The sequence below is a fragment of the Alligator mississippiensis genome, chromosome 8, assembly GCF_030867095.1.
Source record: "Alligator mississippiensis isolate rAllMis1 chromosome 8, rAllMis1, whole genome shotgun sequence".
Classification (NCBI taxonomy): domain Eukaryota; kingdom Metazoa; phylum Chordata; order Crocodylia; family Alligatoridae; genus Alligator; species Alligator mississippiensis.
In genome coordinates this window covers 83310572-83338528 of record NC_081831.1, presented here as the reverse complement: position 1 = coordinate 83338528, position 27957 = coordinate 83310572, and the positions used below count along the sequence as shown (strand labels likewise).

Genomic DNA, 27957 nt, shown 5'->3' with positions numbered 1-27957 from the left:
GCTAGCAATTACCCATCCATCACAGCCCTCGGAAACTCTGGCTGTCACGTGCATGGTGTCAGTGTAGCTGGGAGGCGGCACAGGGGAAAAGGACAAAAGAGAAAAACCGTAGGGTAGTGACATGGAGACTGCATGGCCTCAGCCTCCCGTGCAGCAAAACTAACATCTGCATCCAGGTGGAATAAGGCAGGCAGGGAAGGGGGCTGAGCTCAGGTCCTGGGCACAAGTGACTTTCCCTGTGGGTTTCAGCTCAGTCCAAGCCCTGTGAGAGGCTATGCATGTGCTCTGCTCTGCTGGGGGACCAGCCATTTCTCTGGCCCCAGCCTAGCTGCAATCTGCTGCTTGCTGGAGTACTGAGATCTGATCTGCAGGAGCCTTACCCCCCAGAGATCCAGCTCTGCTTGGAAAACCCTGTTCCCTTCGAAGCTGATACGGACCTCAAGCTGGAAGAGAAACAAGAGCAAGCAAGAACACACAGCAGGGGGGTCTCTCTCAGACTTAGCAGCAGGGACAGCACAGTCTGGGCCCCCATTTCACAACTCCCCGTAATGCCCCTCACACACCAACCGTCTCTAGGTATAAAATCTGCCCCCATCCAACCTCACAAGTAAGACCCTGCAACATCCAGGCCCTGCATGCAGTCTGCAAAAGCAGGGGAGGGAAGCCAAGAGGAGAAACCAAGGAATGAAACACTGATGGATGGATGCAGAATGACTTCAGCTGCTCACTGCCTTGTATTTGTGGGTTGCATGGGAGGGGCTTGCAGCCTGGCAGTCTAAAGTCCATGGGGGCGTTTGTGAGGGAATAAGAACATAGGTAAAATGACTGCGAAAGCCCATAACTGCCCCCTCCTTGTTCCTGCACTTAAGAGGGTAACAAGGGGTGCCCAATCTCCCCTCTCTGCCTGCTCACTACACTTTGCTATTACTTATCTTCATGGCGGGGAAGTGGCAACTCAAGTTGGCAAATCAGGAACAACAGAGGTAGGCAGCACCTGGTGTGGACGTCGCTGAGTTGTAGGATGGGGAAAGCACCAGAGGACCAGGCACTGTCTATGCAGACGGCAACCACACTGCAGCCTTCATGGAGTTTCAGGGCAGCTAGCTGTACCGGGGTGGCCGGGGCCATTGTTCTTTGCAGTGCTGAATCCCACCCATACGTTGCCCTTGTTGGGTAACAGGCGCAACCTGGAGAGAGTGTGGAGGCCGTGAATCACCCTCAGCTACCTGGGCTGTGCCATGCTGCACTGCCTCACCCCCTGGGGCAGAAGCAGGCAGCAAAAGCCAGAGGAGAGATGGGGAGCCCAGAGACTGACTGCTGATGTGGAGAATGGTGGCTGGGCAGGGTCTATGATGCTACAACATAACCTCTCACAAGCCAGGTGTGGCCCATGGGCTGCCAGTTGGGTAGCAACACTAAGACAGCCCAGAGAGAGAGAATGGAAGGAAAAGAACAGCAAGGGGCTAGATGGAATTGGTAGGGGCAGCTATACCCCTTCCTCTCTCTCTGTCTGGTCAGGATGTCTCAAGATGGTGAAGGCCCAATGGTGCCACAGTGGATCCCTGGGAACAGTGGCAGCTGTCGGTATGTTCAGGCTTGTTCGTTCAGTGATCCTAGATAATGTCTAAGAAGTGGCAGCCTCATCCCATTAATAGTAGCCAATCAAAGCACTTAACCAGACACAATGTTAACCAGATCCCCCCCATCCACAAGCCTTCAGCTCCTTGTCTCGCCAACCTGTGACTGCCAGGAGCCTTGAAGATCCTTTAGTGCGGGTGTCTAACTCAAGACAATGCAGTTAGCACATTCACTGCCCTTCCATAACTCTGTCAGAGGAGGATGCAAATTTCAGCTGCTTTGGCCAACTGAGAGCAGTAGGCTTCTGCATAGCACCCCTTGCCTACTGCCCTAACAAGCTTGGCTGCACAGGGAAACAGTGACGGGGCTGCTCCTGGGGCTGGGACTGTGCAGAAGAGACCCCAGGAGAATGCAAGCTGGAGAAATCAGCCAAGTCCCTTTTAGGCACCCCTGCAAAACCCAGATCCTCCTCAGTCAGGGCAGTCACGCCCTATGGTAACTGTTGTCTGAGACAGCCAACAGCCTGAGCACAGGTAGCTGGCTGGGCATGCCATCTTGCCCCTTTCCTAGGAAATGGGGTATTCTGTCTATAGCAGGATTACCCCACAAGCACCAGGGCCAATGGCAGGTCTCTGGGGAGCAAGTAAAGAAGTCATAGATTCACAGAAGTAGGGTCAGAAGGGACCTAGGGACCTTGTAGATCATCAAGTCTGACACCCTGCCCTGGGCAGGAGAGAAAGCCAGGCTCAAATGACCCCAGCTAGGTAGATGTCAAGCCTCCTCTTAAAAGACCCCCAGGGTAGGAGCCATCACCACTTCCCTTGGAAGTTGGTTCCAGATCCTAGTCACCCTGACTGTGAAGTAGTGCCTTTGGGTGTCTAGTCTAAACCTACTCTCTAACAATTTTTGGCCATTATTCCTTGTTACCCCGGGGGGCGCTAGGGGGAACAGGGTCTCTCCCAAACCCTGCTGGTCCCCCCAGTAAGTTTATAGACGGCCACCAGATCCCCTCTCAGGCTTCTCTTGTGGAGGTTGAACAGGTTCAAGTCCCGTAGCCTCTCTTCGCAGGGTCTGCCTGCTGTCCCCGGATCATGTGGGTGGCCTCCTCTGGACCCTCCTGATACTGTCCACATCCCTCCTGAAGTGCTGCGCCCAGAACTCGACGCAGTACTCCAGCTGCGGCCTGACCAGTGTCGCATAGAGGGGGAGGATCACCTCCTTGGCCCTGCTTGAGATGCATCTGTGGATGCACGACAAGGTACGGTTAGCCTTCCTGACCACGTCCCCACAGTGTTGGCCCATGTTCATCTTGGAGTCAGTAATGACTCCGAGATCTCTTTCTGGCACCGTGCTCTCGAGAAGGGAGTTTCCCAGCTTATAAGCGTGCTGCTGGTTCCTACCGCCCAAGTGCAGCACCCTGCACTTGTCAGTATTGAAACTCATCCTATTTTCATTAGCCCACCCCTGTAACCTGTCCAGGTCCTGCTGTAATCTGTCCTTCCCTACTAGTGTGCCCACCTCACCTTAAATCTTGGTATCATCAGCAAATTTAAACAGTCAGGTGGACTGAGGCAGAGGAGCCACTATGTTGTCTTTGCACAGGCATCAGCCCAGAAATCTGGGCAGCATGCGAGCCACTGCTCCAGGATGTTACTGCAGCATGGAGCATCTGGATGGCACCAAAGGTGCCTGGCTGTGCCAGCCTTGCATGCCTTGCCTGTGTACACCTGTGGCTGTGAGCATGGGGAAGCAGGCAGCTGGTAAGCGTTTTGTACGTCCCAGCCAGTTTGTCTGGGACTCCACCTACCACCGTGCGATTCGCCTTCACACAGCTGAGCGCTGGCAGAGGGTTCTTGGCATAAACAGTCACCACCACTTGGCTGCTGGTCTGATGCCAGTCCTGTCGACAAGACACCAGCTTCTTGTCCTGGTGAGGGGAGGAGCTGGTTACTGACATGAGCCACCACCACACCAGGGGCTGTGTGTTGTGCACAAGGGGGCAGGGGCCAATTCTCACTTCCTAGAGACAGGTACAAGCTGCTTCCTGAAACAGTGGTGCTTCAGCCTGTGCTGCTTGATTATGGAATAGGAGGCTGAGTGCATGAGCACAGGGGCACACTGGAAATGGCCTCAGCTATGGCCCAAGCACACTTGCTGCCTGTGAGCACTTGAAGACCTCAAGACCTCACTGGCCCTGCACTGAGCAGACAATTCAGAATGCCTTGTCACACGCTCAGCATTGCATGAGCCTTGGCTTGTGCACTTTCAGGAGCCCCGCTTACCTGTTTGTGTGTCCAGGCATGCATCCCAGTGCTGCAGCCCCGCTGCTCCAGAAACGCGCTGAAGTCTGTAGTTTTAATTCCACAGCAACTCCAATACTTCATCCTAGGGAGCGACCAAGAGATGGACTGACCCAGGACTGCCCGGGGGACAAAGGACTCCAGGGCAGAGGGGATCTCTAGAGCTTCAGGGTTATAAACGGGTGGGGCTGGAAGACCTGGGCACCTCAGCCACCGTCTCTGGGGAGGTGGAGTTTGTATCTCCAGGCTGACCCACAGAGCCCCAGCAAGGTGCCTGGCCACCTGGCAAGCCATTTGTGTGAAATGAGCCAGGCCTTCAGGCCAGGTCAGGCCATGATGACAACCAACAGGGCCTGCCCTAGCATCAGAGGAAGCACAGCTGGAAGGGCCCTGCAGAGCAAGCTCCTGCTTGCCTGAAGGACTCTCCTTGCAAGAGAAGTTCAATGCATGCATCAGCCTCCAGGGTAGCTCAAGGCTTCATATCAGTCTAAGAAACAGACTCAGAAGAACACTACTTACCCCTCATGGAAGACAGGAACTCCTGGGTGGAAAGTACAAGCCTCCTTGTCACTCTCCGGCCCCCGGTACATCTGCAGGGCAAGCAGCAGAGACAGGGGTCAGCAGAGCTTGCAGCAGAACATAGAAGATAAGTAAGTGCACATTTGAGGCCAGCACTGCTCAGAGGCTGTAGTAGGCTGTCCCTTCCCCACTCCCTCCCAGGGAAAGTCAACCTTACAGAATCTCCAGTCTGTGATGGGGCTGAGATAAGTGTCCAGACTTTTTCCTGGATGTTTTTTAGCAGCTGCAGAGTAGCGGGGACTCAGAGGGATGTTTAAACATGGCCTAGTGGACAGAGCACAGGAATGGACTCTGAAGACCTGGGCTCCCAACTTCCCTCTGCCATGCTGGGCAAGTTGCTGCCCTCTGTATGCTGTCAGTTCTACACGGACAATGACACTGACTTTCTCTGGAAAGGGCTCTGAGCTCTGCTGATGCCAGGCACTGAACAAAACCTGCGATCCCTGGTGTGACAGACACGCTCCACAGCAAGAGCAGTGTGGCTTACAGAGTTGCCTGAGGGCCAAGGCTCATGCCTTCCCAGGAGACTGGTTTGGCACCCTCTGGGGCAGGACAGGTTCTGCCAGAGGATAGGACCCCCACATGGTGCGCCTGCAGCCTCCTGAGCTCTGGGAAAAAGGAGAAGTCCTGGGACTGTGGCTCTGCACCCACCTCTGCCACACTCCTAGGACCTCAGACAGACATTCATCAGGATGGCCTGGGCACCAAGACTAGAGTGGCAAGGATGACACCCCAAATGCACTGACCAGGCACAGAAGGTCACATGGGCAACTCACCACCTTGCAGCCGGGGTTCTGGCAAGGGGCTCCAGTTCTCACCTCTGGGACGGCCTCCGCTGCAGTCAACATACACAGTAGAGATCTTCACTCCCCAGGCTCAAGACAATCATCCCAGACCTCTGCCCACTGCCCCCAACTGCAGCTGCTGTTCCTAGGAGCTCACACCACTGCCCTTGCCCTGCATCCCTGCTCACATCCCTCTCCCACCTCCCCACTAGCCTGGAGGCTGTATGCATGGCACATGCAGCCAGAGAGTTGTGGGTCCTCTGCGCTTCCTGCAATGCACAGCCCCACAGCACCTTGTCAGACCCAGTTCCACCTTCTCACCCTGGCATGAGGAGCCCCCCTTTGGGGGCTGGTCTTCAGAGGCTAGATTCAGTTTCTCCAACACCTGCTCCAGAGACCTGGACACTTTAATTGGCAGCTGCTGTCTCAGCTCATCACGGCTGCAAAAGAAATGCAGCATAAAGAGGCTGTTTTTAATGCCATGCTGAGGCCAGCTGCGCCCAACCCTGCCCAGAGGTAGCAGGGGCAGATGCTCCCTGCAAACCTTCTTGGGCAAGGAGCCAACTGGTTCACCTGGGCCTCTCCTGCTGCATCTTCTCTGCCGACTTTGGTCCTTGGACAATGAGCTCCCTGCCTAGCTTGGCCACCAGCTTGTCAGAGGTCTCCACTTGGCTGAAGGGCTCAGGAGGCTTCTCACTGCTGTGACAGCCCTTGGTACAGCCCTGAAGGGAAGTGACAGAGAAAAGCCTGATGCATGTTTTGACCCCCTCACCCTGAAGCTTGTGGCCAGGCTGCTCCTGAAGCCCCCACCGAGCCCAGTAGCCAGGACATGCATCTTACTAATGCTGTCCCTGACCAGCCTGGCAAGGAACACAGAGCACACCAGCCAGACCCGCTTCAGGCCCAAGCCATCGGACCCAGATGCCTCCCAACAGGCTAGTTCTAGAGCAAAAAGAGCTTCTGGAGCTTGCTGTAGGGTGAAGTATGTACCAGGTGACCAGAAGAGGAGAAGCTGCATTAATTAAGAGAGGAGACACAGGACTTGCATAGGAGGACAGGCAATTTGGACATGCTGTGAAGGAAGATTGGGTCCTGCCAGGGAGAAGGAAGCAAAGGCAGACCCCAAGCACAAGCCTCCTAAGTAGGACGGGAGGCACAACGGCCAACAGAAATAAAGAAGCAGAGTCTGGGACTAAAGGAAAGCAGTTTGTTCCAGCCATGCTGAATCCAGATGAAGTCACCCAGGAGACTGAGAGGCAGGATTGGCCAGAGTTGACAGGTACGTGCCTGGCACACCATGTGGAGGGCTCCTTACGACAAGGCCAGGAAAATTCCTGCTAGGGGAGGGGACCCAAACAGAGGCCTCCCTTCATGTTGCACTGTCAAAATTAAGATGTGCACCAGACCCCTGCGGACAGAGGGATTTCCCTGGTGGTTGCATGCCTGGGAAGGGGAGGCAGAAAGAGCAGGGAAGCTGAGAAAAAAAGAGGCATGGAAGAAACAGGCATGGCCTGAACAAGAACATGGAGTATGGCCCTGTGGGCACAGCACTGGCTCCAAGAGGCTTGAGACTGAGCAAGCAACTGTTTGATTCTTTCTACACTGAGGGAACCTGAACTCTGCATGTTCTTTCTAAAGCAGTGGGACTACATCAAAGACAGGCCCAACTCAATCCACTTGTGACACCTCAAATCTGTTTCAGATTCCATGATGCACCACATGGGCCCAGACCCTGATCCACATCTCTGCTTTCTGTTCACAGATAGTCACTGCTTTGCCAGTAGATTTAGGTATTTGTTTCTCTTCCGATGGGCAGTGGCTACAAACAGCAGAGACTTGCACCCTGCTGCTGCAATCAGGTTATATGACAGATGCCCTCACAGCTTGGGGCCCCTCACCCTGTCAGATGAGCTTGGTACCAGCAGCTCCACAGCACCAGGTGCTTACAGAGGTCCTGGGGTGGAGGACAGGTAGTGCCATCCTCCAGTGACTCCCTATTTATCCAGCTGGACTGGTCTGGAATAGGGAAGGGATGTTAGACATAGGGCCCATGAGCTGGATGCAGCCTGTGAGGCAGGGTCATCTGGCCCATGGACTTTTCTGCTGCTCTTGTCATGGTGGCAGAGCTTCAGCCCCTGGTGCTGTTGGAGCTGCTCACTGTAGCTCTCACAGGGGTATTGACTGCCACTGTGGGAAGCTTGCCACTGTAGCTAGAGCTCTGGCCACTGTAGCAGGGCTTCTTCCCATGATACTGCTGGGGCTGCCCACATGAAATCCCAGCTGTGGCCCACAGGCACCTGAAAAGCAGTGAATGTAGCTGTCCAGTGGAACTGAGTTTGATGCTTCAGCAACTGGGGAAGCTGGACAAGCAGAGCTGGGCTCAAGCAGACAGGGGATTTGAGGGTTTTGTTTCTGGGGACAGACAAATCAGCTGTCTAAACCAGACAGGGAGATGTCACATACCTTAATGGAAAGGAATTCTGAGAAGTCGGTGGTTCTTTTCTTGCAACAAGACCAGCCCTGCACACAAGGGGAACACACACAGGATCAGGTGTTGAATGCCCCAGGGGGCTCCAAATTGTGTGCACCAACACCCACACCCAGTGTGTGCCCGGCAGCCCCTTCCTTGGACCTGTGCCCCGTGGGGTGTTCCCAGCACACGCAGCTCAGGCCAGCAGCTGCCTCACTCACCTTCAGGGCATCGTGGAATATGGGGACGCCTGGGTGGTACACACAGGAACCTATAAGCAGAGATGAAGCAATCAGCATTTCACAGGGAATCCTGGCAAGGCCCAGAAATCCCAGCGCTCCTGCCCAGCTCCCCCAGTGCCTCCTGCCAGGTTCCAAACACCTGGGAACTGCCCCACAGCCAACACTCCAGCCTCACTCCTGGCACTGCCCGCTGCTGAGACAGCAGGAAGGATCAGTCGCAGCTATCCCCCCACCTCCGGTGCCTCTAACAGGCAGCGTGGGGAACTGTGTATTTTACATTCCACTTGCCTTGAAGCCCGTACCAGCCCAGCAAGACACTTGTTTCCCTAGCACTGGACTATCAGATTCCACTATGCATCACTTGCTCCCTCTGCTGCTTCCCTTGACCTGTTGGTCCAGGCAGGCAGATTATTTGGGGACTGGTGTTCCTCCTTCTCATGTCTACATTTTGGCCCTAACAGGAAGGTCCTTCTGAGCAGTCACTGCCCTTGCAGACACCCCTGGCTTTCCTTCCCTCCAGCCCCAGGGACCAAAGGGATTGCTTGAGGCCTCAGGAAAACCAACCCAGGCTGGAAAGGGGTCTATGAGGAAGAATCTACCTGGCATCCACCAACCACATCCAGCCCACAGATGCACACAACAGAGACCCTCCCCTGGCCAAAAGGGGACCTGGCCCTGGAAAAGGCACCAAAGCAGTAGCGACCTGGGAAAATACTTCCAGAGATAGCTGGGAGCAGGGGCAGGTCATTTATGGTCTGGCTGAGAACCCCAGGTTACCATAATGGCACCTTGCGGTTAACATCAGGCTTCTCTCCACATGCAGTTCAGTGGTGGGGCTTAGACAGCAACAGGTCAGAATGCCAATCCCATTCTACAGTTGGAAATGGCTGTTTTGCCACAGGCAGCTGACCTGACATCAGCTGGGCCCCAGCTCACCAAGTTCCAGAAACCCCAATGGTTTAGCTTCCGTTACCTGGCGCAAGGCAAAGGGACCTCTGGAACAAGCAGAGGGAAAAGGGCATAAATCTCAGCTCGCCTAACGCCTGCAAAACAAATCCACTTACCCTGGGAGTTCTTATCCAGGTCAAACCTTTGCCCACAGCCCTTGTTGTAACACAGCAAAGCCATTTCTGTGGGTCACACACAAGGATCTCAACTCCTGCCCAGTGGCTGAAATGACTGCAAATCACATCCCCGCCTCCAGCAGCAATTAACTGAAACTGATTGTTCACTACCCAGCATCTGTGGCGAAGCTTCCAGCAAAGCAGAGAGAGGGGGGAGGAGAAAGGGGATTTGTCTATCTTTAGAGGCAGCCCCGGGTGGTGGGGGGTCTTTGGCAACCAGAGAGCAGCCCAAAGATGGGCATGCAGGCTCAGCAGCTGGCTGGACCTGTCTGTCACTCTGTCTAAGCAGGCATTTCTGTTCTGCCTCCCCATCCAGAAAGCAGAGAGACAGAGCAGCAACAGAAGGGGAAAGGAACACCACCAACCTGAGGGGGAGGCCAAATTTATCACCTGACTTCTGTGCCTCTATGCAAGGCACAAACCTCAGCCAGGAGCCTGCAGTGAAACCATGCTCAGCAGGATGCCTTCCCAGCTTTCCTTGCTGCATGCAATGACTCCAGGCTGTTCACTCTGCTTACAGCCACATGGCTGCTCCAGCAACCAGCTCATCAGACCTCTGCAAAACCAAGTGGGCTTTCATTCCTGCCTCACCATCTGCTTCAAAGATCTTTGCCTGAAAGTACAGCTGTAAGTCTATGGAGGAATCTGGCCAGGCCATCTCTGAATACCAACCATACAAAGGGGCTGGTGTCCAGAGGTGCACGCTGCAGCACAGGATGCCGCATGGAGAACACCCCTACTAACTAACCGGACAGACTCGCAAAGGACCAACCCGCAGGCTTACTTCAGATGCTAGCGCTTGGACAGCACCCATGGTTATATTTACATTTTCTAATTGCATCTTTCTCTAATTCCTCACCATAGCAGGGAGGGGCAGGTTTCTGAGACAATAAACTAATGCAGTGGTTCTCAACCTCTGTAGACTCAAGGCACCCCTTTGTTAGACTCCAGATACCCTAGAAAAATGCCATCTCTTAGTTTTCACTCATTTTTCAACTACTGAAAAAAAACAGCAATAATTCTGTCAGAAAGAACTCCGAGAGACCACAACAGGGCACAATGTTTTTACACAAGGACGTCAGCAGTGCCAGATTGGCTCAGACCAATGGTGCATCTAGCCCAGTATCCTGTCTCCAACAGTGGCAGGACTAGATACTAGAGAAAGAGCATTGAACTGGACAGATCTAGAGTGATCTCTCCCTTATTACTCTCCCTGGCATCCATGGTTATTGGATGAGAGATGCCAAAGGAAACATCTCCACCCGTTTTGCTGAATAGCCAATAACAGATTGATCATGCACGAATCTCTCAAGTCTCATAGTGTTTCTGTCACTATGGATTCCTATTTGGAATCTCCAGAATTATCTGGTGGATCATGTTTGCACACCTAATAATGCCAGCATTCCACAGCACCCTTGAAGGGATCTCAGGACACCTGAGGGTGCCACAGCACCCTGGCTGAGAATCACTCAACTAATGCATCTACTCATGGGAAAAAGCACATTCCCAGTAAATGACCCTGTTTCTCATCTCCCCAGCATATGGAAATGTTTGGCTAGGACCCAGAGAAGGTCTAGAAGTTACAGAAGAAAGCACAGGTTGCAGACGAGCAGTGGAGAAGACATTCTGGAGAGTGCCTACCACATTCTTGGAGCAGCTGACCAGGTATGGCTGGTCCAATGAGTAAGGGTGACTGTGGACTACACAGACTTCAGCAGATAAATAGCACATATCTGGATATTCATAACCTTTTTGTACAGGGTTCCACAAGATCCAACACAGAGAATATTCCATGGACACTACTGGGCCCTTCCACAACATCACCAAGAGAGCAATCAGGCCAGGCTCGGCTCCAATACTCTCCAGGCTGCACTGCCAGGTCCTCTGTCCTCTGAAGATTGCCTGTTCTCAGGGTCCCATCAGCCCCTGGAAAAACACAGAAGCCCTCTCCAAGCTGAGACTTTATTGAATTCCCACAAACACTCAGGAAGATTAGCTTTGTTATTTACACAAGGAAAACCATTTTGCATGAGCTGCTGAAGCCAGCAGGAGCACTGCAGTTTGCTCACTCCAGAGCACAGTTGAACACAGTAGCCTTGTTCTCAACAGACTGAACAGCACATGCCTTAGAGAAAGCAGCAGCCTAGGTCAAAGGGTGCATGGCTGCGCTCTCTAGGGGTGAGCCCAATCGCTGCCGCACTGAAATGGCTGAGCAGGTCACATGGCTCTTCTGACGACAGTCGCAGCTGTCTGTCCCCACCCAGCACCCTGAGAAACTTCACACGTGGATTTGGCCTTGTCAGCTCAAGACAAGTCTCATATACAGTTGTCCTGATGCCCCTCCTGGGATAAGGCTTTGACCTCCAATCTCAGGCCGTCCTGTCAAGCAGCTCCATTAGCTTTTTCCTGGTGACTTCATATGCAAGGAAGAGAGCTCCGTTGGAAGGGACTGCACGTATCACTGTGGGCATCAGTCCGCAGTAAAGAGGCACAAAACCTACAACACCAATGTCACAGTCACAAGAGTGCTCTATCCTCAGGCTGGGCAAACAAGAGCTTCTGGTAAGGAGCTGGCCATGGCCCAAGACAGGAAACTCCACTACAGGGCCACTAGAGACCTCCTCCTAGCTGTGCTCGAAGGGACTCCCACACAGGAGCCCTGGAAGTGGACTTGGGGACCGTGGCTGTCAGGGTCACTCACCTTCTGTCCTCAAAATGTGCAGTAGAGAGAGCAAGAAGCCATCCTGCCGCCCTGCCATGGACAGCACCTGGATCCGCGACTTCACCGAGTCGATGGGATAAACAGCCAGCCAGAAACAGGCGCCCCCAACCCCGCCACTCACTGTGAGAGGGATGGGACCTGAAACCCAACAGAGGGACAGGCCTCAGTGTGAAGATGAAGAAATCCACCAGGAAACTGGCCCATGTCACCAGGAGTCACACCCCAGCTCTTGCACAAGAAACAACCTTTCCTTTAAGGTAAGGGAAGCAGTAATTAATCTCCTTGTTAGAGCGAGGTAGCTGAAACAAGAGAAGCCATCACCCAAGGCACAGGGTTGCATGAGAGGTCCCAAGCAAGAACAAACTAAGGGAACAAAAGCAGGGACTTCCTGAGCTAGTCTGAAAGCCAGGCCCTGGGGCACTGGGCAGTGGAACAGTGCAAGCCAAAGGGAGAAATCTGGAGAAGTGCTCATAGCATGGCCCCAAGGCGCCCAGGCAGAGCTCCTGGAGCATAGGGCAGCTGGCTGGAGAACAGGTTCACATTTCAGACCAGAGAAACCTGCATGCTTTCTTTGTAAGAAAAAGGTCTGCCCCAAGAAAGAAAGAAAGAAAGAAAGAAAGAACTCATAATTAATTTTTCCATCTCCTAGAGCAAGGCCCCAAATGCTGGCCAGCTGCCAAGGGGTGACCTTCTAAATATGTAATAAAGACCCAGGAATGAAGGGGGATGGAGCCCAAGACTGACACAAAACAGTCACCCCAGACACTTCCTTCCTTTCTTCCTCCAAGTGATCTGGCATTCCCTTCCTGGACCCAGGGTCTCCACTTGGTCCAACCTGCTGTTCTTGTCCTAACCCACGAGGTGCTGCTGCTTCCGTCACCATTTGCAACTCATGGCTTGAGCATACGTTCTTGTCCCTCTCACCCCTTTGGCAGAGATCCCAGTGACTGGGACTAACACTGGCTCACTACATCTTTGTGAAGGCAACCGAATGGCCCAGCTCCTTCCACTCTCCTGATTCCCTACAGAGCACCTGGAGGGCAGATCTCCCTATTTCCCCTGTCCCCAGTGCTGTTTACCCAGATCTTCCTTGACCTTCCCAGCCTGAGTGAAGAAGCTTCTACTGACTTCATAGCCGCCAAAGAAGAAGAAGTAGCCAGGTACCTCCCGCAGCCATGTACTGGTCAGGCCCTGGAAAAAGCCCAGCAGGCCCTTGGAGTGAAAGATGGCTTTCACCACAGCCCAGGTCGAGCTGCAAGAGAGAACGAGAGCAAGCCATCTGAGAGAGAAGCCACCAATGCCAAGCTGTGCACATGACCTGGCCCAGCACGGCACTCTGTAGCTCTGAACTCTGGATGGGTCTGGTGCCCAGCACTGACTGGACATGCTTCAAGCAAACCAAACCCCCCGTCCCCTTCCCATGGACCTGCAAATGGTCCTCCCAACCTATTCCTTGGACATATGGACAAAAACCAGACTGAAGAGCAAGGGAGCCCGGGAATTGCAGCACCAGTGCTCTGTGCTGCGACATGGGAGCTACTCGTGACCCTTGCCACAGTACAGCATGCCCAGGAAAGGAGAAGGCTGCCTGTTCAGGGTCCAGAAAGGCTGGGGTTAGATGGTCTCATGTAGACCCACAGTGCTTCCAGCCCGGGCAGGAAGGATGAAAGCCAGGTGCAGGGCCCTGGCCAGGAGACACCCTTCGAAAGGCCATGTCTGCGCTGCCTTTGTTCAGCACGCTATGATTCAGCAGAGGGGAAGCATCCTGGCTGCTGCTCTCCCAGCCAGAAGGGCCCGAGACCCTCTGCTTGTCTGTAAACACATCCACCCACTTCCCAGGGGAGGCTGGACATGTACCTGTGACAGGATATCGCTGCCCGCCCAGTTACTTTCATCTCATGCAAAGCCTGCATGCGGCACTTCACCAGCTCAGTGGGGCACAGGACCATGGAGGAAAAGACAGAGGAGAAGGAACCAGCCAGCGCACTGTGCAGGTCACTGACATGAGAGGACACGGGGACACACATACAGTGGAAGGAGCTCACCTCCTGCAGCATCCACCCTACAGGAGGTATGGGGCTTCATCACGCCCACCTGAGGAGGAGACTGAAGGGCCCCACACTGCCAACTGCAAAAGGCCACTCACCAAAGGAGTAACCAAGTCACAAACCTCCCAAAATGGGGGCATCCCAACCAGCCCCTGAGTGCCTGTTCCATCACCCCACAGACCCCTGACTGCTGTGTGCCCCACGCCCAAGAGCCCTGGGAGACACGCATACCTCAGCTCCTGCACGCTGCCCAAGCCAAAGAGCTGCCTGACCAGCTGCTGGCAGAACCCATAGCAAGCAAACAGCACGGCGTTCTCTGCCACATTGGCCAGCAGGGCTGGCAGGGTCCCCTGGTACAGCCCGCGGAGCCCCTCCTGCTGGTACGTCCTGATCGAGCAGTCAAAGAAGCCCCGGTACATGGTGGGGAAGGTCTGCATCTTCACCTTGATTGTGTCAAAAGGCTGCCCGCTCACCACACATGCCACACCCCCTGCAGAGAGACACCCCTCAGTGCTCGCCGTGTACTCCCAGCACCTCAGCAGTGTTGCCAAGTCCACTTATAATAAGCGGAATTGGGCTTGTTTTTTTAAGTCGCTTTTATTTTTTGAGTCGTGGGTTGATAAGCAGCCCCCCGCTCCCCTCTCTGAAATGGGTTGGGCTTGTTTTTAAAGGCAGTGCCGCTTTTCTTTCTTGCGAGACTTGGCAACACTGCTCCTCAGTGCCAGCCACTCAACCCAGTGCCCAGTCCCAGCCCCTCAGTGTTGCCCACTCAACCCACCCGTCCCAGCCCCTCCGTACTGGCCATTCATCCCACAGGGCCCAGTCCCAGCCCCTCAGTGCCAGTCACTTGCACCATAGGGCCCAGGCCCAAAATACCAACCCCCTCGCATGACAAATCCCAGCCATTCACACAACACATCCCAGCCCCAGCCACTCGCCCGACACATCCCAGCCCCAGCTCCTCAGTGCTGGCCACACGTCAGGCCCCAGACCCCCAGTGCTCAGGTCCTGTGTGTGAGCCTCCATCGTCCCCGCCCCACCTGAGGAGCTGTCTGCTCCTGAGCCTGGGCCTGCCTCCTCTCTGGGGAGTCGGGTTCAATCCCTGCTGCCTACAGCTCATGGCCCGTTCTCTGGGGCTTGGCCATGCACTGGTCTTAGAGCTCCCGCTCTTCCCTGGCCATTCTGGGGAGTCCTGACAAGCTCCCAGGTGGTTCTCCTGACCGCCCCCACCTTCCAAGACGGGTCCCCGTGGCCCACACTTACCTGCTGCCCCTGCAGCGAGGTGAATGAGTGCCTGCACCAGTGGGTGGCACTTGGCTTCTCCTGCAGACATCGCAGCAAATGGGGCCACGCTGGGCCCTGGGGCAGGAGCTAGGCTGGAAATCAAAGATACTGGCAGCTCAATGGAGCATGGAGAGGTTGGTCTGAGACAGCAGAAGAAGGGAGCACCATGAACACCCTGCTGTAGATCCCTCCCTGTGGCTGGTGTTCTAGGTCCCCTTGGAGTCAGAAGGGGAAGGCTTCCCCATAACAGGTGTAATAGTCAGCACCTGTAAGTGGCAAGGTTTGGGAAGACACTAGGGTACAGTGAGATGGAAGGCACTGGGGGCAGAGGGATTTGGGAAAAGCTGTAGGGAGCTGGAAGCTGTAATGGATAGGGGAAAGGTTGTGGGGGTGCAAATTGGGCTGGACAGGCAGGACAGGGGTCACATGGAACAGGGCAAAAGGGGCTATTTCTGGGGTCAGGAATAGAGACACTTGGGCAGGTGTGAAGATCTGGAATGGGAGATATGGAGAGTGGTCCTGTTCAGTTCTGTCCATGGTGGATTAGGGCTGGAGCAGCAGCACAGGCAAGGGAAAAAACACCTTAGCTGGGCTCAGGCCATGTTCAACACTGCCAGGACACTACTCCTCCCTGGAGCAGGCTGATGGGCTAGGATCATGGGCAGTACTGGGACAGTGGAAGCACTAGGGTGTGGGGCACAGGAAGACAGTGCTAGGTGTTGAGGTTTCTGGGTGTGGAAGAGCGTGCCAACCAGAGGACTGGGAAGGGATGTCAGGTCAGGGCATGATGGAAGGTCCTTCACCAGACTGCATTAAACCCGGATTCTGTTTACACAGATCTGTGCAGTGTTCCCCAGCTCCCACAACTGAGACCTTCTGGGACACTTGACACTCCTCCAGGCCAGGCCTGCGCTGCATCCTCAGCTGCAGCAGGAAAGATTTTTTTCTGAATGGTTTTTCTCCATGCCCTGAAGGGAGCCCTGCCATGGCCCTGACCCACCCCTGAGAAGCAGGAACACTGTCAGAGGACCACAAATAACAGTTTGCAGGTTTAAATCTTGTTAGAAAAGAATCTCTCTGATTTTCCTTAGTTATATAGTTCTGAACCAACTCCTACTATGACTCAGTGCAAAAGGTGCAAAAACATGGACTCCATACATACTGCTCTTCTAGCACTTGCATAAAGACCCCTTGTTCCCTGCAGGCTTTTGACTTTATCAAACGTTACACCCAGTGAAAACAGCGTACCTATGTGCAGCTGGAATCTGTAAAATCTACAAGTTTCGCAAAGGGAGCACAGTTTAAATGGACTAATTAAGCAGCCCAAGCTAAGATGCCTTCAGCCCACTTCAGAGAACCTGTGGGCACGTTCTCGCAACCTGGAAGAAGCAAGTTTCATGCGGCAGTTTCTGTATACTTGGCATCTGGGCACAACTGACCTTGGGGACTTTCAAGATACAGACTGGACTGCTGCCATGCCCAGTCCTGACTCCAGGTTACATCTGTTCAGTCCAGACATCTGTACTACCCACCACCATACAGGCTCCTTCAAAGCCCCTTCTCTCTCCAGAGAGCCAAAGTACAGGGGGACATGGAAGGAACAAGTTAAAGGAATCTGACAATCATGAATAAGAAATTAACTACCATATATCCCAGCAGCCAGTTTCCTCCAAAGCATCACACCAAGGGGAGGTAAGAAAGGGCCAACTGTGATGTATCCCTCTAGAGCAGTGGTTCTCAACCTCTTTAGCTCTGAGGCACCCCTTGATAGACTCAAGGCCCCTCCCATAACTTCTGTGACTTGAGGAGCAGCACCCCATTTAAAAAACTAACATTACTTCCTGGCACAGGGGCCAGCCAGTGGGAGCAGAGCACAGGCTGGGCAGGGAGAGCCTGAGTATGCACTTATCTCCTCACACCTTAAAGCACCCTTGAAATCATATTGAGACACCCCTGGATACCCCAACACCCTGGTTGAGAATCATTACTCTAGTGACACATTTAATGGAGGAGCAAAGTTGTTCCAGGCTCATACCTACCTCTAATTCAATCCCTCTCAGCCATATATCAATCATAAAACAAATCAGTGAATTCAATGGCTGAGGCCCTGTGCCAACGCCTTGGGACATCCATAACCCCAGCCCAGCTGGAGAGATTTAGACTGTGGCTAATGTACGAGCAGGAGAAGCTTGTGGACAGAGCCGTGACTGGTGGAGCTTACTGCCCCTTTGACTATGAGTTCAATACTTCAGGGTTACACCCTTCTCCTTTAGTTCATGGCTTGTAGGGCAGCATTCAGCAGGAGTACAACTGTTGTCATTCCAACCTCCACAAGGATATGAAGCCTGAGTTATTGTGTGTGCCTTACAGCAAAGGAAGCATAAACATGCACCAAGCTGTCAAAAGAAACAGATAGGGTGAGTGGTGCGTCAGTGGATACGTGCAGGAAGGACTGCTCTGATGAACCCTGCCAAGTGCAGTGAAGGAGCAGAGGTTGCAGAAGCACTGGTGTGAATGAGGGTCAGCACAGGACATACCCAGGCCAGTACAACAATGGTCCTCCCTGGCTGCCTGCCTTTGCTTATCAAAGAAAGCTCACTTACGAAAAAGCAAGGGAAGTGCAAAATGAGGATCAGCAGATGTGGAGTCTGGATTACCTTACCTTCCCAGAGTATACCAGCTTCTACACAGTCCAACTGGGTATTCCTGTGGGAGCCAGATGACTTGACGGCCAGAATTAAAGGAGTGTGCAGGTATCGATAACACAAAGGAACCAGAGACAAGAACATGGCAGAACTTGCAAAAATCTACTCACCGCCCTGGGGAATGGAGGACAAAGACACTCGTGCATGCAGGAGTTCAGCCTGAGACGTCCTACTTCAGGGAAAAGCCTTGCACTGGCTTGTGAACTAGTCATTTTAGGGTCTCGTGGATGCTTGCTCACTTAGTCAGGACCCACTTTCCTTCCCTCTGGCAGCCAAATACTACCCCCAGAAGGGATTCCAGTCGCAGATTGGAAGAGCAATATTAGGAAAGCATTTAACAGACTCCTGGCTTCTTTTAACATGAGTTGGCAGGCAGAGCAGAAGAGGTGAAGCAGCACCTCACAGCTTGCTAGCCCTCCGTAGACCAGTTAAGGGCACCTCTAGGCCAGGTGACCCAGCTCTGATTTCTAATTCCAGTACTGACCAGCCAAGATACTTGGTTTCTCTGAGTCCTTGGGCAAGCTGCAACCAGAATCCTGATTCTGGTGGCTTTGGGCTCCAACATGGAGTCACTCAAAGGAAGAAAAATCTCTATATGATTAAAATGCAACTCTTCTGGAAGCAGTGTAAGAGTTGAATTTCTACAAAGTGAGGTGAGGAAGCAGCACAGCCACGAGGAGAGCGCAAAACTAGATCATGTCACATGGCTGATTTCAGAGGTGCTGAAGGTAAAGTCATAATCACCCTATGGGCCAAAGCTGGACTTCTGATGCTGGGAAAGTGGGAAGTGGGCGAGTAGTCAGGATGATTTCTGAGCTAAGACATATCATAGTTGTAATTTCTTTCTGGCCCAGGCTTTCTCAGAAGGCCTAAGGTCTGTGCAGGCATTTTTCCTTCAATCACACACAGATATTTAAATGTGTCTATGAAAGCAAGCAAGGTGTGCACGTGTGGATCTCTGCTTGTGGGGAACTGGCCTTCTCTAATTCTGTGATAAAAGCAGAAGAAATCAGGGAGGGCTCTAGTTTGGGATCTCATCTCTAGCAGTGAATGGCCTACAGGAAGGCCCAAAAAAGTAAATCAAACGTTCCCATCAGGAAAAGCACGCTTCAGGTCTGTGGGGTCACACGGGATGATTCTCAAATCAGGGGCGGGCAATTATTTTCGGCAGAGGGCCACTTACTGAGTTTTGGCAAGCCATCAAGGGCCACATGACAGGCAGCCCGGGGCAGATAAATATTAATTTTCTAAACGTTTTAGAGGCCCCATGGGCCAGATAGAATGGCCTGGCAGGCCACGTCCGGCCCTTGGGCCGCATTTTGCCCACCCGTTCTGAACTTAGTAGAAGAAGCAATGTTTCAGTCTTCCTCTCTCCTGGAATGCTTTAAGCCACTGGCCAGTTGGATCCAAGAGGTGCAGGGCCTGTCTGCAGGCCGGATCAGGCTCTGCACGCTCAATCTAGAAAGCTGCCCACGGGGCTCCCCGAGTCCACAAACAGGACAGCAGGGCAGCGGCAACTGGCTCCACTGCTGTCAAAGTCTCAGGACTGGGGGAGCCCTGTAGTTTGGATGACATCAACCTGTGGCCAGATCTGGCCCATGCCGGGCGTTGGGCACGCCCAGTCCACAACATTCGAGCGTGCTGCACTGACCCATGCCTCAGCACAGCGAAGCCAAGACCATGGGACTGCCACTCTCACATGGGCCCGTGGTCTGTCTAGTGCAGGGCCCCGTCTCCAACAGCTGCCAGCACCTGATGTTTCAGAAGAAACCGTCAGTGACAATTATGCATCTACGGATGTTCTTTATTCACAAAACTTTTCACCTTTTTAAATACTATTAAGCTGCTAGTCCCTATCTTACGGCAATGGCAATTTTAAAGGCTGTGCAGTGTTTTTAATGGATTTCCTTTCATTACTTCAACACTGGTTGTCTTTAATTTCAAGGTCTTTCCATTCTTCTATTTTGCTCTGTGGAGGTAGACAGGAATGCCATAGTGAACTCCGCCCCCCCAAAATCGCAAACTATCATTTGTACACAGTTCTATCAAATCCAGTCTCATTTGTCTCCCCCCTAAGCTAATCAGTCCTAATCTTTTTAATCTTTCATCATCTGAAAGGTTTGCTGACCTCTGTTCTAGCCCTTTTTCCGGGCTCTATTTCTTTGTAATCTCTGAGAGATGGGTTGACCGAGGTGAAAACTGTATGAAGTCAGAGTACACCATTCATTTAATGACATTAGAAAACAGTTCTTTCTCCCTTTCTTCATGAAACACATAATCATTTGGTGCTTTGTTGACCATGAACTAAAAAAAAAAAAAAAATTCTGAACAAAGCTGAGGTCTCAAGAGATTCACAGCACTTTTCTGAAACCATTTTGCATCCATCAAAATTCTGTGCTGCAAAAGCACACCAGTTTGCTTCTGCTGGCCCAGCACTTCTCCCACAGTTTCTCCTTTCACTACATTTGACTTGGATAATTACTCCTTTTCTTGTTAGAGATCAGTGTGATAATTTTATTAGCTGTCATCTTCTCCTTTGACAGAAATCATGTAAAATTTCACTTGAACACAAACATTCCTGAATGAACAGCAGCAAAGATTCCAGAGCTGCTGTTTGTAATATCTAGTAAGAGAGGGCTGCAGGTTGTAAAGTGTGTTACCGAAGCTGGGACTGGTCCTTACATACTTCTTGAGCAGATCCAATGCAGGTTGGTTTAGTTCCAAGGCTGCACAGGTCAGAGAAGTACTCCTCCACTTGGACAATACTCAGGAATGGGAAATCAATTTGATCACAGCTTGCAGCTTATCCTCTGCATTAGAAGATGCCCTTTCTTGCCTTCCTGATTTGTCTCAATTACTGTTCCTTACCCAGTTGTGTATGGAAAGCATGCTCTTCTGGCTGCTTGCATAAAACCTGCCAGCACACTTATGCTTCTACCCTTTACCTCACAGCAACCACCAACATGGATAAGATGCTTCTCTTTCTCCCCGCACATCCCACATAGTTCCAAGAACTTAAACCCTCTGTGTTTATTGCTGGATCCTGGGCACAAGAAAGATAAATCTTCCACCCTTCTGATACTGCAGAGAAAAGACGTTGCAGAATTAGAGGGAGTTCAGAAGAGGGCGAGGAGAATGAATAAGAGCCTGAAAAAGCTCTTGTAAAGAGAAGCTGTAAGGATTGAGATTGTTTATGTAGAAAGAAGAGAGGTGAGAATCATATAGACATATATCAAATAATGAAGGTCTGGAGAAAGCAGGGAGAACTTCTGCTCTCATCTTGTCACACAGGGAGCAATTCAAAGACACTGAATATGTTCAGCAAACTCAAAACAGCTAAGAGCAGTGATTCTCTACCAGGGTGCCACAGCATCCCAGGATGCCTTGAAATCCTTTCGTGCGGGGGGGGGGGGGGGGGGAATATGATGATGATATTAGTATTGGTGGGTGTATAAACACGATTCACAAGATAAACCCTGAGACTTTAAATATGAATCCAGAGTGCTTAAAACATTCTGCTCTGTTATGGTCTTCCTGAGCTTTTTTGCAACAAAAGAGTTGCTCCGTTTTTTTTCTGTAGCTCCAAAATTAGTGAAACTAAAGAGCTGGCATTTTCCAAAGGGTGCCTCTCTTAGAAGTGGGGTTTGAGAGTGCAAGTTTTGCACATGGGATTAAACTGTGGGACTCACTGAGGCCAGCAAGTCCACTGGGTTCAAAGAGAATTTGAAAAGAAGTGGAAAGAAGTGTCCAGCATTAATTAGCAGAGCTAATACTAATAAATGCTGCCAGGGGTGTACACCATGCTTCAGGGTTTAAGCCACTCTCCAGTAGGGGCCAGGAAGAATCCAGTGGGTGCAAATGATTCCACTCTGCCATACACAGGGTTCTTGGCTCTCCTCTAAGGCAGCTGGTGTTAGCTGCTGTTGGGAGACAGGCACTGTTCTACATAGACCTGAGATGAGGCCTAGTAAGGCAGGTCCCAGGCAAGGGACAAGCAGTGTAAGAAATGGCATCCTGGTTGCAGCTCAACCTTCTGGCCACTGTGTATAAAGCGCAGGAGTGGAAGGGGTTTCCTGGACTCCTGCTAGTGCACTCACAATGTCATACAATCCTGTTCATAACTTGATCAAGCTCCTCTCAAAGCCAGTAGTACTTTTGGTGTAAAGAAGCTGCCCCACCAGCAATCCTATATCTAATAAGTGGTGCAAATCAGGATTAGGATTTTGGGGACCTAGCTCTGTCTGGAAGGGAAAGGAATAGCGGCCACCTCCAATGCCATAATGAAAAATAAGGCTAAGTGAATGGTTCTTCAATCTTTGCAGCCAGCACAAGCTCTGCACAGAGAACAGGAATATGCGGGGCTGATGCTCCTCTCAGATCACCTCTCTCTGGGGAGATGACAGTACCTCCCCGTCCCCTCTTCTCCTCTTGCTGATGCAGGATCTTGTGTCTCGCTCTCTAGCGAGCAGCTCAGCATGCATCTGCCCATGGTTTCATTCCACCCTTTCCAACAGTTAGTTCTGTGGCTGAGGCAGACAGAAGTTCTTTCAAGGCAGGACCAAGGACTCTCTACTCCCTTCTCCTAGGCAGAGTGGCTATGGGAACCCTCACAGCTACTTTTAGTACAGAAAACCGGTGGCTGCACCCATGTTCAGAATAAAGCACAGATCCCCATGCCCTCAGCTCTCCAGAGACGCTTTTCATGAGAAACTGGCTCTACTCTCCTTCTCTAATCCCCAACATCTTGCCCCAAGCAAAGAGACATGATCCCTAGGAACAGGTAGTATTGAGCCAAAGGCTCCAAAGGAGACAGACATACCATGACCTTGATACAGGAGAAGCAGCCTGGAACAGCAGCTGTCTGAGGTGAATAGGAACATGATAAGGTGAATACAGGACCACAGGAAACCCATGGCACTATCTGGGTGAGATACAGAACGACATAACAGGGTTGAACCAGCACAACCCTTATAACTTGATAGGGTTCTTTGAAAAGTTAACAATGCAATCAATAAAGAAAGGTGACATGGGGCAGGTAACCCTGCACAGCTTTAAAAAAAAACCCAAAAAACAAACAAACTGATAAAGGCAACTCATAAAATACTTAAGGGAAAAAACAGCTGTGACGTAGCGAGAAATATAGAGTTATACAGTTAAGTGACAAGAAATGCTGCCCCCACCCCCCTTCACTGGGCTCCAGATTTTAGGATTAGGTTTGTTACATACCATGTTATTCAAGGGACCTGATAACTGGGTTCCTGGCTCAATGTTCTTCTCCACCTATGCTTAAAAGCCAAGGATGCTGCAGGGTTGGTAAGGCCTGGCTTACAAAGACAGAATGGCAAGATGAAAGCAAAGCAGAGGAGCAGAGAGAAGTTGGTGAACACTGCTTTGCAAAAGGCCTGTGCTTTGCAAACTGCATGGACAATCCATTAGCTTTTCTGGTTCTCTCTCCTGTCCCAGAGACTCCAAAGACACAGCCAGAATAGCCCCCACTGCCCCTCTGATCTTTCCAGGTACTCGGGACATGTGGTAGGGAGTAGGACCATGCAGAGGCTCCATGCTAAGGACACCTGTGACAAGTGACTTAAAATATGTGCAGAGTTTTAGATAACAAGCTTGCAACAGTCCATGATACAGATCATGTGAAAGCTGCTGTGGGAGCTGCCCCATGGCCTACCTGAGCACATTTTGTTACCTCTAGGTTTTTAGACACCTACCAAGTCACAGTAACAGTAACATGAAGTCTAATTCCTTTGGACAGTCATGGCCTAACCACTGTGTGCACCCAAAGTCTCAGAAACCTTGGACAGGTTTGGTCCTGTACATGACTAAATGATTACATCAGTTACTACCATCTGAAGACAGAGACGGTAATCCATGTTAGCCTGCAATAATCGGGAAGAACGTAGCACGGGGTGGCCTTTAGTTTCTCTTCAAATGGCATCTGATAAAGCTGTTGCCTACAAAAGATCATGCCATGGAACCAGTTAGTCTCTAAGAGGCTATCTTGCATGACTCTGGCTGATTTACTACCACAGTCAGCATACTAAGAATACAGCCTCACTGTGCCAGGCACTGTAACAACACAGAATAAGAAAGTGCCTGTCCTGAAGAGTTTACAATGTAAATAGATAATACAGGTACAGCCTGGAAAAAAAGGTAGAACATATAAGCAGAGCTAACTACGCAATATAGCAGATGTCATGCTAACACATTCCATGTATATCTGACTATTTGAATCATTTCAGTGGTGTTCTCTTAGAGGTGATACATTAGATGCAAAGTTGAAGGAAAGGAAGGAGCTGGAAATTAAGGAAAAAGAGTTGAAGAAAACAGCTGGTTAGCACAGGGGAGTGTTCAGAGAGAAAACTCAGACTGCAGTTTGAGCACTGCCAGTCATTCCTGCAGATGCTGTACTGATCTCAGCTTCTGGCTTGCTCCACCCTGCAGTTTCTTCCCCAATGGCTGCATGGCAGGAAGAAGATGGGAATAAACAATTTATACATTTGAGGCATATGAAGTACTTTTAGAAATTAGACTATTGGATTTAGGATGAGAATACAGAAAGGAATACTTTTTCTAGATTGAATATAGTGCGTACAAAATACAGCCGTTACTAGAGGTGCAGATACATCAGTTGTATATCATATCAGCACCAATAAAAGGAAAATCAACATTATTGACAATCGGCTTTTTTTGGCCGGTGTACCTAATAATGTCACCGATAAATGCTGCGTGCATGCACACAGCCAGGAATGCAGTGGGGGGGGGTGCTCCCCACTATTGTGCTCACCCCTGGGGGAGGCATGGAGGGGCATATGCCCCCCAGATCTGTGTATAGGGCAAGGGCAGGCTGCCTGCTGCAGGCTCAGGGCCAAGGACTGCACCAGCCTCTTCCCAACAGGGGAGGCTGGGCTTGGGGCAGGCGGTGGTGGCACTGGGAGAGGGGAGGACTACAGGGTGGGCTAGAACCACCCCAAAATCTACCATAACCACCCTTCCCAGCTCTGCCACCTGCCCTGCCCTGAGTGCAGCCCTGCTGCTGGGAAGAGGCTGGTGCAGCCCCTGGCCCCGAGCCCACAGCAGGCAGCCCACCCTCACCCTGAGCACAGTCCAGGAGGCACATGCCCCACATGCCTCCCCCGGGGGTGCATGCACAAAGGCCTCTGATGTAGCCTGATGAAAGACATCACTTAGTTGTACTGGTAAGGAGCCACTCTTGGCAGGATGGTTTTTGCACGTTGAGCCTTGACAAACCTCAAAAGGAGGCACCGTTTTGTTTGGGAATGAGAGCACGTCCTTCTTCACATATGAAACTATGAAACATACAAAAAGCACCCAGGACTGGAACAATGTATACAACTTTTTGAGAGCCCAGGTTGACAGGAATATAGGCATGGATGCCTTGACATCTGAGAGAGACATCTATGACAGGCAACCATTTGGGGTAAAGCCCAAGGCTACAGAAAGGACAAAGTGTAGGATACAGAAGCAAGAGAAACAGCTCAAACCAGTTTCGTTAAATGAAATATGCTGATCATGAGAGTGATCCATCACTGAAAAGATGACAGAAATACAACTGGGCTACTGAAAATCAGAGAGAGCTGTCTCTGGGACCCAGTAGGGAGAAGCATTTTTTTGTACCACCTGGGCAGCAGAAAGCCCCATATATGGAAGTCATATGACTAACAGTATATGAGAATTAACACTCTTCTAGCAGGCCACTCAGAGAGCCACTCCGCTCAAGGATACTTATTTCCATACTAGTTCTGTATTCTGCACCTCTAGAATTATAAATTATAGCTTGACAAGTTCCAATCCTAGATGACTAGCACAGCAGATATAAAAAGGAAGGAATGTTCCTCATCTGGTCTTCCCAACAGCATAAGGTACATAACATTGACCTAATACTTGATGTCAGCAGGATGCAGCTGTATGCTGTTCTCACCCTTTCAAGAACACACTGAATCTCACAGGGGAGCAACCAGGACAAATGGCTCCATGGTCATGGCTTCCAGCAGAGCTTGGCTGATATCTTGGGATGCCCTCAGCCCAGTTTGAAACCTACCTTATTTAAGATGGGCCTTCACAGACCTGGAACCACAAACCTGTGTCTGGAGACAGAGCTTTGAGATTTCCCAGCCCACAGACTGAAATTAAGAGAGCTCTAAGGGTAGAGGAACTCCTGCACAAGACAGCACTCTTTTACCACGCAAGAATAGACATTTGTACCTGATCTCCCCTGTGCAAGGTAATGGATGCTGAGCTGCTACCAACAGCCAATATCAAATCAGTAGTTTCAAGGCAAACCCCACCACCATGGTACCAGGAGATGTAATTTGTTCTTCCTTCCATAGCTTAAGTAGTATGTCAAGCACAAGACAGACTTAAAAGACGCATCAGTACTAAAGGCTCAAAACCAAAGCTGAGGAACTCTGTGCCACAACGAACTCCTTTTGCCTGTGACTTGAGACACCCCCCACCCCCAAACTCAACTGGCAAGGCAGCACTGGAAACTCTTTACTCTGGTGGCTCTCTCTCCAGAAACACACATAATGCTCTTCTACAAGAATGTGAAACTTCAGTCCTAAACAGAAAGTAGGCTAGAGTTTATTCCTCTGACAAGCAAGACTCCTCATCCCGAAGCTCTGCTTGTCTCTGCCAAAGAAAACCAAGCATGGAAACCCACTGCTGGAGGCACCACTCAAAGTGAATGTGTGGCCACTCCAAAGCTCAACTGAAACAAGCATTTGCTAGGAGAGAGAAAGATTAGACCATAGTAAATAGGAAAACAGCCTGAGTTTCCTTGTTTTTACAATCCAGAAAAAAGTATGGGTAGGGATGTAGTCAAGTTATAGATGAAGAGAACACAATGAAAGCTGGTGGCTTTAATATGCTGTAAAGCAGGGCTGCCCAAATGGCATACAGCCCATAAGTGGTTAACTTGTGGCCTATGGGTTCCCACCCGAGCATCACTCTCTGCATCGCTCCTAGCTCCCACTCCCTCCTCCAGCTTCCGCTTCTAATTCCTGCCCCAGCCCTAGGGTAGGGCACAGTGGGATGCTGCAGCTCATATGGCCTGGCAAGGAGAGCAGGGAGACATATGGCAGAGGGGGGACCTGACTACTCAGAGGTTAGACAGCTCTGCTATAAAGCAAAAAGAAGGGAAAATAGTGCCTGTTCCTTTGCTTGTCACAATATTATCTAAGTTAAGTTCTGTAGATTTACACACACACACACACACACACACACACACACACGTCTGCTATGCATCTATCAATGTCCAAAAAAATTATATAAAGCAACTTGGTAGTTTCTGAACAAGAAAAGTAGTTAATGCCCAGTACAAAAAGCCTTTGTATATGGTATCAGTTTAGAATAGAAGAACTAGTCAAATATGAAGGTAATGGAACAGCCATGTATATGGTCCAGACAAGTCAAAATGCTGCATCTGCAATATCCAGTTGTGTCATTGTTAGTAACCTTGAAAGGTATAGTATGCTCTGGTCTCTTTTGCACATGGATTGATTTTAGCTCATTACAAATAAAAACGCTGTTTAGAATCCTGCGTCTTGGAAGGCCTCTTCGCAGAAGTTGCATAGCTAAGCTTAAGTTAAAAATGTAAGCCCTATGGGAGCTGCTGCCATTCCTATTCGCATAAACCTGAAGCTCAGAGAACCTTCACAAGAAATAAAGCACCACAGCTGCACATGGTACGGGGCATCTGTGCTCACACTCCGTCCGAGGCACGGCACCCTTGGACACTTGTCCTCCCCAATACCACCTATTACTGCTTCTTCTCACTAAAGTGGATCTGAACACCCTCCACCCTTCCAACAGGCTTCCCTGACTGTTCTCTTGCAAGAACCCATGACAAAGCTTTTTAGTTTGCCCTTCCACCTTTCATTAAAAAAAACAGGTATTCCAACAAAAATGAACCTACTTCAGAAACATACATACCCGAGCAGTTTTTGCCGTGCTGCTGTCACACTCTCCCCCCAACACCCTTTCCTCTAACCTGTCTTACAAAGATGAACTTTGAGCTGTGCAAAGTCACTCCCCTTCCCTGCCACCCTTACAAACCCTGTTTTTACCCATTAACTCTTAGAAAAGAGGC

The 27957-nt window shown here is 51.0% G+C and overlaps 2 protein-coding genes across 7 annotated transcripts in view; both read right to left on the bottom strand.

Annotated features, from left to right (window-relative positions):
* Positions 1 to 24657, bottom strand: part of ITGB1BP2 (integrin subunit beta 1 binding protein 2) — a 25878-nt gene extending 1221 nt beyond the window's left edge. The window contains exons 1-11 of one of the 5 annotated variants that reach the window (XR_002089946.2): positions 22657 to 24657; positions 7934 to 7983; positions 7706 to 7762; positions 5816 to 5964; positions 5564 to 5682; positions 5234 to 5292; positions 4398 to 4468; positions 3861 to 3963; positions 3386 to 3505; positions 995 to 1187; positions 381 to 443 (exon numbers count right to left, since the gene is read on the bottom strand). Coding sequence is in view for 4 of the 5 variants with exons in the window: in XM_019486439.2 (XP_019341984.1) it covers positions 1101 to 1187; positions 3386 to 3505; positions 3861 to 3963; positions 4398 to 4468; positions 5234 to 5292; positions 5564 to 5682; positions 5816 to 5964; positions 7706 to 7762; positions 7934 to 7983; positions 22657 to 22750 (909 nt within the window). In the remaining variant the exon portion in view is untranslated. Of the gene's footprint in view, positions 1 to 380; positions 444 to 554; positions 1188 to 3385; positions 3506 to 3860; positions 3964 to 4397; positions 4469 to 5233; positions 5293 to 5563; positions 5683 to 5815; positions 5965 to 7705; positions 7763 to 7933; positions 7984 to 9018; positions 11439 to 22656 lie in introns of those variants that run through there. The other 4 variants (XM_019486437.2, XM_014608315.3, XM_019486439.2 and 1 more) reach the window with 4 other exon arrangements.
* Positions 11027 to 27957, bottom strand: LOC102572683 (mitochondrial ornithine transporter 1). Of its 2 annotated transcripts, XM_019486442.2 has the most exons (7): positions 27801 to 27957; positions 15112 to 15224; positions 14080 to 14338; positions 13658 to 13798; positions 12880 to 13052; positions 11780 to 11938; positions 11027 to 11575 (listed from the first exon to the last, which is right to left on the bottom strand). In XM_019486442.2, exons 2-7 carry the CDS (start codon positions 15179 to 15181, stop codon positions 11448 to 11450), a joined length of 930 nt encoding a protein of 309 aa, XP_019341987.1. In that variant the 5' UTR covers positions 15182 to 15224; positions 27801 to 27957; the 3' UTR covers positions 11027 to 11447. The 2 variants fall into 2 exon arrangements, with proteins under 2 accessions (XP_019341987.1, XP_059588951.1); XM_059732968.1 differs by lacking the exon at positions 27801 to 27957 and having other exon boundaries at positions 15112 to 22650.

Coding starts and splice junctions, on each gene's coding strand:
- LOC102572683 (XM_019486442.2), bottom strand. CDS start 15,181: ATGTCTGCAGGAGAAGCCAAGTGCCACCCACTGGTGCAGGCACTCATT. Junction 14,339..15,111: donor CCTCGCTGCAGGGGCAGCAG/GTAAGTGTGGGC, acceptor GTCTCTCTGCAG/GGGGTGTGGCATGTGTGGTG. Junction 11,576..11,779: donor GCACATTTTGAGGACAGAAG/GTGAGTGACCCT, acceptor TTGGTGTTGTAG/GTTTTGTGCCTCTTTACTGC.